This window comes from Halictus rubicundus, chromosome 1 (genome assembly GCF_050948215.1).
Source record: "Halictus rubicundus isolate RS-2024b chromosome 1, iyHalRubi1_principal, whole genome shotgun sequence".
NCBI lineage: Eukaryota > Metazoa > Arthropoda > Insecta > Hymenoptera > Halictidae > Halictus > Halictus rubicundus.
Window position 1 is genome coordinate 23,370,985 of NC_135149.1, and position 13,453 is coordinate 23,384,437.

Here is a 13,453-nt window from a genome sequence, read left to right on the forward strand (position 1 = left end):
CACGACCAGTAGTACATTTTATCTGCATGACGCAGTGCTGACGACTGTGATGTTCGCGTAGTCTGTTATGGTTTTCCCGGTATAATTTTATTACATGATTAATTATTATTTGAACCTTTCACATAAAATTTTTGTGCATCGCGATGCACGAGTACAATAAACAAATAATATTGTAGTGCATGCAATATTGTGTTCATAATATTTTCTTTAATTGTAACATAACCTCACAATCATGGATTTACAGTATATTGTAAATAGAAAAGTGACATCGAAACCTTTTATAAATCAAGAAAGGTATGTTGCATTATTATTAACTTATTTTTATTGGTACTAACAATAATGCCTCTTTATGTATTCCTCTAATTAATATTAATATTTGTAATGTATGATATTTTCTATTTATTAAGTTAAATACATTTGTATATATTTATATACATTCGTCCGACGTGCTATGGTATATCGCGGTGCAGCGTTCACTTCAAATAATTTTCATTTCGTCAATTTTAGTGTCCACTTTTTCGAAAATACGTCCGTAAAGGGAACACTTGGGGCGATATCCTGATTTTTTCAAATTTTTTAATATTCCCTTTTGATTTTCCCCTGCATTCGTTTAAAACAATTGCAAAATATATGGTGGAAAAAACATTTTTTTCAACTGACATAATTTTGATTAGATACTCTTATGTTTTCACTGTAAGCTCCTAGAATCTTATTTTCATTGGTTTGGTAGTTCAGCTGTTATAATTTAATGGAAGAATGTTGACGCTTTTTTTTACACGTCTGTAAAATCAACAATTTTTAAGGTATCGAACAATTCTTTGAGATTCGTTAATAGGTCACTAAAGCCTGCAACATATTCAAATTTGTACAAAATCTGAAACACTATTCCAAAGACCCTTGTAAATAAACATTTTCTAAACGATGTTTCTAAAATTTTATCATTGTTTCATAGTAATCTAATTTTTAGCCTCTATGAAGGACAATCCTTATGCTCGTTATCTAGTCGAAATATAGCAGCGTTTACTACAACTACGGAGTTAGACGATAATAGTGGAAAAACATGGGGATCGCATGTTTATGTTTGCGATTTAAATATGCCTTGGCATACTCACAAGTATGATACATTTTTTTATTACCTATTCAATTGTTTTAAAAACATACATTCATATTAATTAAAATGGTTTTGAATATTTAGGCTATTATCAAGCAAAAACTCTATTACCGCATTAGAATGGGATCTACCAGGTGATAAACTAGTTGTTGCTGATGCCACAGGGAACGTACAACTATGGATGTTTAAGGATCATGTCCTTAATGATTGGGTATTAATTGGTTCCACATGTTTTGTTGGGGAACATATATTAGGTGCAGCTTGGTTTCATAATGGGAAAAAGGTACCAGAAGTTAATATACAAGAAAACTTACTAATGTTAATCCAGCATACAGAATTTATAGAAGATTATAATTTCAGACAGGACTTGTCACTGAGAAAAAAGATAGTATTCACTATAGTGAGAAATTTAATCATTTACCCTTTGCTCCTTCTGTAAGACAATTTGGTGGTAGAGCAGCAGAAGGAGTATTAGTCGTATCGACAACAGGAATGGTTGGTGCACTGATGATTACAAAAGATTTCCAAAATCCTATTTGTTTTTCAACAGAAAGCTTAGGCAGTATGAGGCATAGGATAACTGCAGTTGACTTGTGTTATGGCAAAAGTATGTATATGTAAATATATTTCTAAAATATGATCATTTCTGTGACAATCAGCAAACTAAAATAGAATCTGATGAATTTTCAGATGGCCATATTTTGGTAGCTGTAAGCAGTGGGAATATCTGTTTGCCAATTAGATGTTACAGAGTATTAGTTCGCAAAAATGATGATAAGTGCTCTATTACGTCGCAAGCACTGCCAAGTTTTTTCCTGCAAGATGGAGCACCCAAAGACAATACATGTAACATTGAACTTTTCATATAGTAATGTTCTTGTTTGTACAACTTAACTTTGCAACATTTTTTCCTTAGATACAAGTGTGACCCACTTGAAGTTTGTAGTTCGGGAAGACGCAGATTCCTTAGTTGTTGCTGTTAACAGTGATAGCGGAGGTATTGTAGAAGTATGGGAGTTGCGAGAAAAATCGCAACCAGTTCATAAGTTATTTCAGCCCAAAACATTAGAACCATTTAAAACTGTAGTGGTATGTATTTAAAACACAAATATGAGGTTTATTCATCGTGGTGTATTTTTGTATGTATACATTATTATAGGTATGGCAACATCAATCACAATATCGTTGCCAATCTCCAATAACAGCAATAGCGACTACAAAATTATCAATAGTTACCACGTTGCCGCCTCCGAGTTACGTTGTAGTAGCTTTGGCGGATTCATCAGTGCATTGCTTAAGCCGTGATTGTCTGAAAGAAATCTCTCTTTCGACTTTGAACATGGCTTGGCGGCCCGATGAACCAAACAATAAATATTTTAAAAATACCATCTCTATAGCGAGCATAGATTTATCGTGGCTGGGTTGCGTTCTCTTGGCTTGTGATACACGAGGAAATTTATATTTATACAAACTCCTACCGGATGGAGGTGAGTCTTCAAGGTTTAAATAAAAAAAAAAAAGAAATTTTCTAGAACACAGAATTGAAATTGAAATAATTCTTGATCGTCCTTAACTTTACAGGGCCATCAATAACATTAACATACGCTTGTACACTCTTAGAATACTGTCTTGTAACTGGACTAGACTGGTTAGACATATTGTTATGTTTAAGATCGTCGATGATTGAACCATTATGCGAAAGGTTGGACGTTTCTTTCAATAGGCAGTTACAGCCTATACAGCAGTATCATTACATACAATTCCTTTGTATCAAGACGTCGTTATACAGGTATTGTATCATTTCGAAATCGTTTAGACATAATTTTAGTGCATTATGATTATAGAAAATGTACTTTCAGAATGTTAGTATCTGGGCAAAGCAAAGCAGCAGACTTATCGTCGTTGCTTATGATTCATTCAGTGGCAACAGCTTTTAAATCGTTGTTACGACCGTCTGATTTGATTTCTCATGATAAGGGACCAGCAGAGAGTTTAGCAGCAGTCATTAACGATGCAATTACGGATGTAGATAAGGTATAAACGTAGCCATTTTTTCAACAGTGATAACCTGACATATATATTTGATTATAACTGTGTAATTGACAGGTACTCTTGCATCTTGATCCCAAGGAATTTACCGTAGAACCTAGTACGCTTCAATCGTTGCAACAATTAATTCAATGGGTAGCAGATCTGGCTTTAAATCTCTTAGCTCGCCTTCCAGAGCAACGGTTACAAATGAAAACCGGTGGTGTTAGTATAATAAATAATTATAAAATAATATCACTAACTTCGAACTGCTCTGTTTTATAATAATTTGATTATACTTTACACCATAGTACGAGCTTCTCAAGGATCATAAGGCCTTAAATACGTTGAGAGAGCTACTAGTGATTATACGTATATGGGGTTTACTGCGTCCTTCGTGTCTGCCAGTATTTCTTCGCAGCGCCGATAATCTCGACGTGTTGGCATTGTTGTTCCGTTTATTGTCAAAATTGGTGCAACCGAACGGAGATACTCAATCCCAACAAGTAGATGATGGACTAATAGGTAAGTGCTTCACCATAATTTCTAAAGAATATTCATTTGATCGTGTCAGAAGCGAGATGAATCATTTATAACGCTCATGCACAGTTACACGGTCTTTATCAGAATGCGACGGTTAATAGGAAGTAAGATAACGTACCACTTCCTTGTATGTCAAGGGAAAATCCTGATTCTTTCCTTCAGTATTATTAGACATAGGCTCGGGTGTCTACATTAAATGTTGCATTGTTTTCTTTATTTAAAAAGAAAAGCGTTTTGCTTCATAATAATTATAAAATTGCGCGCCTTAATCGTTCAAAATGAGTGAAGCTCTTGCTGTGAAACACAAGAACTCGTTGGCTTTAACAGAGCAGAAGTTACTTCAAGAGCAAAGTGGGAAAAGACGTTGTTGTCAATGCACAGAACCATATAAACTAACTGTATTTTGCATAGTAATGCTATGCGTGTTTGTACTTTATTGGTTCGTACTAGGACCACTTTTAATCCATGCAGTTCACGGTAGCAAAAATGACCATTACTCGAAACATATATTCATTACATATTGGGTCACAGCATTTTTCATTTGGATCTTTGTTACGCTGTGCATAACTGTAGTTTGGAAATGCGTTGATACTAAGCAAGATAAGAAAGTTAAATTGCAAACATATGGCACTAGCAGTGAAATGACACTGGGGCCAATGACCAATGAAAAAGGCGGTCCTACGCATAGTGTAAAGTTTGTAGAAACAAAAGAGGACAAAATTACAGATAAGGAAAAAATTAAAAGTGAACCCGATGAGACAGATAAAAACAATTCTCTTGAAATGCGACGAAATAGGAGTAGGAAGCACAAAGATCTTCCACCTCTTGTGATACATCGTCGTAACTCGGGCAATAATATTGAAAACACCGGCAAAGTAAATCTGAACAGTGATTCTGATGGAAACGGAGAAGACAGTGATGCATTAAAATCGGGAAACATCGTCCCTAAAATTCAACGGCAATCGATGCAAGACTATTTGAAACTGGTGACGGTTACACCGGATGACGACACGAATACTCCAAAATCTCCAAAAGGACCTCTGTCGCCAAGAGAATTATTTTTTATTGATCTCATCAAGGCAGCCGAGGAAGCTGATCAAAATAAAGAAAATGGCAGTGCTAAAGTGCCAGACGGGAAACATTTTTTCCCAAATGATTTCTCGTCTAACGAAAAGGGCGTTGCCGCTGATGCACCAAATGAGAAAAAATCCTCGGAAAATCCGTTACCGAACAGCGATCCCGAATCAACTTATTTTATCGCAAATGTAGAAAGTCCAAAGAGCGAGAAAACCGAAGTATACATAGATGTTAATCCAGAAAATACAAAAGAAATAGTTGCACCTCATTCGATCAATTTAATAATCAAAGACTCAGCGATCGCGATAGAAGAAGAGACACAAGACAATGAAAGTGAAAAGCCTAAAGAAAAAGTTGTTGTATTTAAAGTGTAATAGGAGACTCGTTTCCGATAAAATATTTGAAATTATAATTCCATAGTTCTTTCATAATTTAATCACTACATTCGACATATAAATTATTTTAACTTAAATGTATCGCAATAGATGAAGATAAGGACCGAAGTTTTGTGCGCATAAAGTAATAAGTTAAATAAGTGCTACGACCATCACTTTCTTCCAGATGACTGTTGCCTGCTACCAAATCAGATCATGATACCCCAATTACATCAGGGTAATAGCATAACAGCTATAGCTACACCTATTCTGTTTTATCAGAGTTTTCCCTTACAGGTAAAGAATTCATAAGCATTGTTACATTGATTTATGAATTCCATTTTGGTTGTGGTGATAATTCAATTTTGTTGCAGTTGGAGTATGGTGTGGAATCTGAACAGTTATTATTTGTACCTGAGCTTAATTCAGTTGAAGGCTGTATGCATAGTGGACAGATCGTAGACGGTATTAGACATTTGTATCTTGGGAAACAACCACTTCTTGTTAAACAGTGTACAAGGTATTAAATGTGACGATTGTAATTAAGTAGCATATACAGGGTGTTCACACTATTACTAGCCAGTGTTTCCCTTGCATATAATAAATATTAGAAAAAAATGGAAGAAATATTCAAACTTTTTCTTCCCTTTCTGACCTTGTATGATCTTGTAGGTCATTGTGTCATATACGAATGAGTGTCTTTGACACACGCTTTTATATGATAAAAAAAATATAGCATTCCATTGAAAAAAATGGTCACCAAGTCTTTAAGTTTTTTTTTTTCTAAAAAAAAATTACTTTTTGCTTTTTCATTTGTTTCTAATATTATTTGCCAGAAATACGCTGGCTAGTAATAACGTGAACAGCCTGTATATATTTTTATGAAACTATTAAATAAGTTATTTCAGAAATTATATTGTGAAATAAAATTTAAGATGTGGTGGAAAAGCTCAAGTTCAAAATATGACAAGAACAGCTGCAATTAGAGCATGGGATCAAAGATGGGCCAGAGCTTGTCGTTGCGGTGGCATTTGGCGAATTCATAAAACCTGTCCGTGAACACTAAGCTGGAAGTAGTGCATTCATAAATTTTATATATAATGATTTATACTTACAATTTTGTACATTATGTAGTTAATAATAATATTAAGCATTTTTATTTAAAATAAAAACCGTATTCTTATTTCGTGTTCCTTGTCGAATCAGAATAAGCAAACAACTTCACATAAGATGTATAAATTTTATTGAATTTGTTTAGTTCTCTATTACAGGTACAATAAATTTTTATTATTTCTTAACATTGCATGTATTAAATTTTTCAATGAGCAATTCCATATGTTGATATTAGAGTTTCTAATCAATGAACAATTCTGGTAGATCAAATAAATACTAAAAATGATAATTTATAGGCTAGTATTGCTTGTATTGTATCTAATTATCCAGGATCGCTTGCAATAAAGAATAACGCGTAAGTCTTGTTAATTACTCATTATTTCTCAAAATTTTTAGATTTCGTACAAAATTTACATAAATTTAGAAATGATGTATATGTATAATAAATATCATATATTCTTTATTAATGCAGATCCTAAATGCACAATATATAATGTTCACATAGTCTGTAGAAGAAATATAATGAACAAATTTTTATTTTAGTATTACTTTTGCAAAGTATAATGGCTGTGGAAAGTATATTTAAAATAATATTTTCTTTTACAATTCATTGTGTAGGAAGTACTGGCTGTTAATGACTCTCTCCTTTTTTACCAATTACTCTCTTAAAGTCACCCATGTTCGTAGTAGAGATTGGCGAACCTATAACAGCCAAATGATCGATCCTCGTTGTTTCACTACCACTTTGATTATCTTTTACAAATATCTGGAGATTCTGTACGTTCTGGAACTTGACAAAACGTAAACCGACTGGAGTGCCGTCTTCCAGAACGTTCGGTGATAAACTGCACATTGTAATAATAAATTATTAAAATGAATTGTCATCTCATGAAAACTAATAGAATACATTAGAAAATCTTACGTCAAATCCTGGATGCTTGTATTAGACTCTGCCACGTCGAAATCAATTGTTCTAGGCTGATTAATAAATAATTTAATATTTTTTGGTCCCTTATCCTTAGGAGCTTTGATCTTCAGAGAATGAATTTTAACTGCTTGCAAAAATGCGATAGACAATATCAATTGCTCGTCGCAGTCGCTCTCAAGGTATCCGTCTTCTGAAGTCAAACATTGTAAGAAATTATGTTCATCAGACTCATTTAAACACTCGCATTGTGTCTTGGAAATAAATGTAACTAGGTCCATCTGAAAAAGTATATTACATGTCATAGTTTCTATTAAATTTAGAATAAACAGTAACTACAATAGTTGGGTAAAATATGCAGGACAAAATTTACAAAAATACAAATTTTGATTTAACACGTTCGAGACGGTGTCAGTCCCTGGTGACTGACACTGAACTTTTCATTAGGTCGGTGTCAGGCCCTGAGGGCTGACACACTTCATTATCCATTTAGCCGACGTCGGACTCTGTAAACCAACACTGAATTTTCCGTTTAGCCGGCGTCGGACTCGGTGGATCGACTGTATCGAATCTGATAAATAAACTTGATATATGTAACATGAAAAGTACACTTACAAAACTGTAATTTCTATAATTACTTTCTCGTGATTCTGCCTAAACTAATCGTCTCTTATTGTTAGCCAACATCTATTTCTTGTTTTCCATCCGTTTATCGAATGATAGGGAATCACTGCATAATCTAAACATAAAGTGAAATAGAATCTCTATCGCATTGAGAGCACGTTATTTTCTGTTTATACTCTGTCATCAAAATCAGCTTTGTCTCGAACGTGTTAAAATGAAAGCATATAAATATAAACTTTTACATTTTGCCATGTAGATACATTATTAAGAATGTGGGGAAACATGTATGTGTAAAATATGTCTTTTAGCAAAGACTATAATATTACAAATACATGTACTTCACAGAATATATTTGATAACTTCATTAGTATAACTGTTTAAAATGAATAGTAATTATATAAATATCTTTCGAAAGAGGGTTATTATAACTTTTTTTTTATTGCTGCTTATCCCAGTAATACAAAATTGCAATAAATAATACTCCAAATATATAAAGAAAGACATTATCACTAGTTCGTACATGTCCAGATACTGGACTTTCAGTTTCTTCTGCCTCTGTACTTCCATAAAACTGTTGAATTTTCGATTCTAATTCAACTGCATCAGCTCCTTGACATAAGCCCAATTTCGTTTGGTTACGATAGAATATGAATGTAGGCATCGCACTAACACCTTGTACAACAGCAACTTCGGTGCAATTATCTACATCAACTTTAAGAAATACTGCGTTTGGATATTTAACTGATAATTGTTCAAATACTGGTGCAATTCTCTGGCAAGGATCACACCTGTAGATTAGAGAAATATCAATGTAGTTCGCTTTGAAATTTGAACAGGATTTGTATAAAATAGATTCATGATAATAAAAGACATTTCGATAGAATATATTCATCAGTTCATAAAACAATATATATACATTTAATCGAAGAAATTGAATGTGATATTTAAATGGGTAAACTAAATGTCTTTAAAATAACATTATTTACATGATTGAAGGAAAAAATTCTACAAATTGATGAAGTAATGAGTTTAACTTTTATATTTAAAAACAGATACATATAAGGACTGTAGAAATCATTTTCATCTTCGAGTCTAATATAACCTCAACAAACTTACCATGTTGCTGTGAAATCAACTACAACCAATTTTGTACCCGCACGCACCATTTCGCCATAAAATTGGCTGTCGTTGTTAATCACGCGTACTGCACCCATTGTTTATTATGATGTATCTAATATAATATTAATGAATGAACTACAGTGTCGAAATATTGAATGACTGGCACTTTGACCGCACCAACTAACCGGACTGACCCGGTAAGATTCGAATGCATACACTGTGCACAAACTCCGACAATCAAAAACAAAATAGTTACCTGCCCAGTGATACCATACATAAGAAAAAAATGGCTATGCAGATACCACTAGCACTGAATGTAGATGGCGGTAGCATTAGGCTAATTTCAGTGGTTGTTCCGTTGTTCTTCATTTTAATTATTCAATGACACATGGCACTCGAGACTCATACGTTTTTGAATTTTTTGTCATAGATTATAGGATCTTACTCTGTGTCAATATGCTTCTGCGTGAATAATAAGGTTGTTTGACATCTTTGACAGTGTGTCTAATTATGATACATTTTTGTAACAACCAAATGAAAAAGTTTTTGTTTCTGAAACCTGTCAATTATTCTGAAGTATAACAAAATGTGGTATTTGATAACTTCAACAGGTAAATATTTGTTGTTATTCAAGCAACGATTAAAATAAGAGAATGCAGTAAATAATGCAGTTATAACACTGAATGTTCATTTATTTGTATTCAGGAAAGCACCTGTATTTGAAGCCAAACAAACAAGTGACATTTGGTAGAAAGAAGTGTGACATTCTTCTGCAAAACGATGAGTCTATCAGTAGAGTACACGCTTTTATACACATCAAACCCATAGAAATAATAAAGGTATCTGAAAAAATTCATATCAGTATTTTAAATGTTTACTAAAATGCTTTTTACCACTTTAGTGTGATGAACCCATATCTAAGTGTGAACTGAAAGATGTCAACTCTAAGTATGGTACATATATTATTGTGAATGAAGAAGAAAAACTGCAAGTTACTAGTGCAGGGATTATATTGAAGAATGGAGATAAAATACGCTTTGGTTTACAGCAACATGTCTTTACGTAAAATTTTAAATTTTGATTATTATTAGTTAACTATACATTTATATATATATATTAAACTATATATATTAAATTTATATTTTAGTGTAGTATATGTACCCTTAATAACTGTTGTGTCCACCTTCCACAATGCCGAAAAACAGAAACTACAAGGTATATTGGATGAAATTGATGGAATGATTTCTCATAATTGGACACGTGCTTGTACTCATCTAACAGTGTCGAAAGCTGCCTTAACTGAAAAGGTTTTCACTCAAAGATGTTCGTATACTTGCCTATCGTCTTCCAGTAGTTAATAACTTTCTCTGGTTCAGGTTACATGGGCTATGGCTTCCGCAGTGCCAATAGTACATCTGAATTTCTGGGAGGCCATGAAACAAGCTATTGAGACAGGTGACGAGCTCCCAAAGCCAGCAGATTTTGTTCCACCGATTGTCGAGTCATTAGTCAACAAACAGTCCGTGTCCCTCTGTGTAAATGTGAAAAGGAAGACTCTGTTTGGAAGCTTCATATTTGTGTCCTTCAGCGAACGCCAGTACAAATTGTATGGAAAAATGATTAGCATGGCAGGTAAAAAGCAAATGACTGAATATTAAGAATTTTGTTTTTTCTTATTACTTATAATATATATGTATATATATATATTAAAGGTGGTAAGTCAATATTATATTCGAAAAGACCTCTGACCATTAAGGAGATCTGTGCACCTAATGTTATTGTGCTACAATACCCTGAGAGTGACACAACGCAATCGACACAGGGCGCACTGCCCGAATATGAGACAATATGTAAGCAATTTTTACATAGTTCCGTACGTTCTTGTCTACAGAGTAAACTACCTAAGACCAGGCCACCTGAATAACTATGCTGGTAATTGCGATAAAAAACGAATACAGGGTGTTCGCACTATTACTAGCTAGCAGTTTTCTTGCAGAAAATATTAGAGAGAAATGAAAGAGGAGAAAGTAATACTGTTTTTTGGAAAGCAATGCAATGGCGTAAATATTTAAAATGTTCCTTCCATTTCTGACCTAGTATGACCTTGTAGATCATTATGTCGTATATGAATGAATGTCTTGACACACACTTTATGATATAAAAAATATATAGCATTCCATTTAAGTATATTAGAAAATAGTTTACTTTAGGGTTACTCAGATGGTCTGTTGTAGGTGCTCTCTGTGTATTTTTTTTATCTGTAATTAATAATTTACAGATAATTCATTGCGGGAGTGTAAACGTAAAATGATACCGGAGACTGACATTCCACTTGCAATTTTACATTGTTCTACAGAAAAGTACTGCAATCCAAAATATAGATTTGAGGAACTGTTAAGACGATCACAGTCAAAACCTGACTCCTCCAAAGTTCTAGCTCTTGATACGCAGGACCTGACAAACGATCTGAGAATACTACCGAATATAATTTCTAACGTTACGATAAGAAAGAACTTCAATATAAGGAATCCGACGCAGAACGTTAAAGTCATTCCCGAATCATGCGATTTTATGGCATCGGATTGCATTGCATCTCAATCAGATAATAGAATGATAAGTAGTTCGCCAAAAAAGAGTCAGGATAGAAAGTATACTGAGGTTTCAATTGAAAGGGGACCTGCGCAAAAGATTAAAGAAGTACAAACAACTGTGAAATATATTCCAGAAACAAAAGATTCATATGATGTACAAGATTTACTAAGTACTAGTTCACTAAAAGTGAGTCAGGGTGCAAAAAGCACTCCTAATAGTGAGATTTCAGTTGAAAGGATACCTGTGAAAAATGTTAAAGAAGTACAAAAAGCTGCAAAATATATTCCAGAAACAAAAGATTCATATAATACACAAGATTCACTAAGAAGTGGTACACTAAAAGCGAGTCAGGGTGCAAAAAGCACTCCTAATAGTGAGATTTCAGTCGAAAGGATACCTATGCAAAATGTTAAAGAAGTACAAAAAGCTGCGAAATATATTCCAGAAACAAAAGATTCATATAATACACAAGATTCACTAAGAAGTGGTACACTAAAAGCGAGTCAGGGTGCAAAAAGCACTCCTAATAGTGAGATTTCAGTCGAAAGGATACCTATGCAAAATGTTAAAGAAGTACAAAAAGCTGCGAAATATATTCCAGAAACAAAAGATTCATATGATACACAAGATTTACTAAGAAGTGGTACACTAAAAGCGAGTCAGGGTGCAAAAAGCACTCCTAATAGCGAGATTTCAGTTGAAAGGGGACTTGTGCAAAATGCTAAAGAAGAACAAAAAGCTATGAAATATATTCCAGAAACGAATGATTCAACCCGAACACAAGATATACTAAGAGCTGATACGTCTAAAGTAAGTCAGAATGCAAGGGGTGCTGTTCATAGTGATATTTCAATTGAACGAATATCTACACAAAGAGAAAAAGAAGTATCTTCACGAAAGACAGTGAAATACGTTCCCGATTCGAGTGATTTATCTGCTGATAATGATGTTTCAATTAATAAGAAATCTACGCAGAAGGCAAAAGAAGTTAATTCACAGAGAACTCTGAAATGTACTCCACAAACGAATGATTCATCAGATGATAATGAAAAAGGTGCACAATGTTCTCTACAGAGATCACAGTGTGTGAGAAATAAAAATAGAAGCTTGCAAGAAATTAGTCGCATGAAAGAGTCAATGATAGCGAATAAAGGAACTCCCGCACACGAAGTAATTGAGCTAATAAATGATGAAGATGACGACGAAGAAGAAGAAAATAAATTGGAAGAGATACTGTTGAGAAGAGGAAGAAGCAATAGAATTCTGAGTCAAGAGAAATTGTCCAAATTGGTTCACAATCATAGTGTTAGAGTTAAAAGTCCAGAAGTAAATAGGCATTGCACACCTTTATCTAGAGCAGATAATAATTATTCGGCAGAAACGGGGTCACAGATAGAGAGAGAGTCTGTTAAAAAATCTGGAAAGAGAAAAAAATCTTCTGACGAGTTTGACAGCGTTGAAGATTTTCTGACGCTCACTAGGAAAAAATCTTGTTCTGTCAATTCAGTCACGGAAGTTCCTGTGACGTCATCGAATACCGTAAAGCCATCACAAACTGTAAGATTAGTAATTCAAGTCTTTAAAATGAAGTGTAAATGCAAATAAACAATGTTTATTTCAATGTTTTAGGAAAACCGTAATAATCTGTCCTCTTCACTTCGTGCTAGTGTTAATTTCAAGAAATTTAAGAAGGTATTATCTGAAAGATTGAGTAATCTTAGAATCCGGTCTATTTTACCAAGTTTTAATAATTTTTTTAACAGGTTTATAATAAAATACCCCAGCAAAGGATAACTCTGAACGACATGTACATATGGAACATGTTCAATGTAGAAAATCTCTAACAGAGCATTTGTACAATAATGGTTCTAAGTGTTTGTACTTGAATGTTACATGCAATGTTTTATACAAATTCTTGTATAATATCAATTATTTCATAAACAAACC

General features: G+C 33.6%; 4 protein-coding genes across 7 annotated transcripts; 3 read left to right on the forward strand and 1 right to left on the reverse strand.

The window, feature by feature from the left end:
* Positions 1-25: 25 nt before the first annotated feature.
* On the forward strand, positions 26-6,316 carry Med16 (mediator complex subunit 16). Of its 3 annotated transcripts, none has more exons than XM_076794914.1 (14): positions 26-294; positions 953-1,114; positions 1,196-1,394; positions 1,472-1,718; positions 1,802-1,957; positions 2,028-2,200; positions 2,271-2,598; positions 2,693-2,900; positions 2,971-3,145; positions 3,242-3,364; positions 3,451-3,664; positions 5,321-5,430; positions 5,508-5,653; positions 6,069-6,316. In XM_076794914.1, exons 1-14 carry the CDS (start codon positions 233-235, stop codon positions 6,190-6,192), a joined length of 2,427 nt encoding a protein of 808 aa, XP_076651029.1. In that variant the 5' UTR covers positions 26-232; the 3' UTR covers positions 6,193-6,316. The 3 variants fall into 3 exon arrangements, with proteins under 3 accessions (XP_076651029.1, XP_076651013.1, XP_076651021.1); XM_076794898.1 differs by having other exon boundaries at positions 28-294; positions 3,218-3,364; XM_076794906.1 differs by having other exon boundaries at positions 28-294; positions 968-1,114; positions 3,218-3,364.
* On the forward strand, positions 3,684-5,339 carry LOC143358102 (uncharacterized). The gene has a single exon (XM_076795007.1). It carries the CDS (start codon positions 3,961-3,963, stop codon positions 5,131-5,133), a length of 1,173 nt encoding a protein of 390 aa, XP_076651122.1. The 5' UTR covers positions 3,684-3,960; the 3' UTR covers positions 5,134-5,339.
* A 43-nt stretch (positions 6,317-6,359) lies between the features above and the next one.
* Positions 6,360-9,188, reverse strand: Txl (Thioredoxin-like). Its single transcript, XM_076795017.1, has 4 exons — positions 8,912-9,188; positions 8,316-8,583; positions 7,169-7,452; positions 6,360-7,091 (listed from the first exon to the last, which is right to left on the reverse strand). The coding sequence occupies exons 1-4, from the start codon at positions 9,007-9,009 to the stop codon at positions 6,878-6,880; spliced, it is 864 nt and encodes a 287-aa protein (XP_076651132.1). The 5' UTR covers positions 9,010-9,188; the 3' UTR covers positions 6,360-6,877.
* Positions 9,189-9,243: 55 nt separating this feature from the next.
* Nbs (nibrin) lies at positions 9,244-13,435 on the forward strand. Of its 2 annotated transcripts, XM_076794865.1 has the most exons (9): positions 9,246-9,525; positions 9,620-9,753; positions 9,816-9,976; positions 10,062-10,221; positions 10,291-10,546; positions 10,627-10,764; positions 11,193-13,063; positions 13,136-13,198; positions 13,270-13,435. In XM_076794865.1, exons 1-9 carry the CDS (start codon positions 9,501-9,503, stop codon positions 13,348-13,350), a joined length of 2,889 nt encoding a protein of 962 aa, XP_076650980.1. In that variant the 5' UTR covers positions 9,246-9,500; the 3' UTR covers positions 13,351-13,435. The 2 variants fall into 2 exon arrangements, with proteins under 2 accessions (XP_076650970.1, XP_076650980.1); XM_076794855.1 differs by having other exon boundaries at positions 9,244-9,525; positions 13,136-13,435.
* The last annotated feature ends 18 nt before the right edge of the window (positions 13,436-13,453 follow it).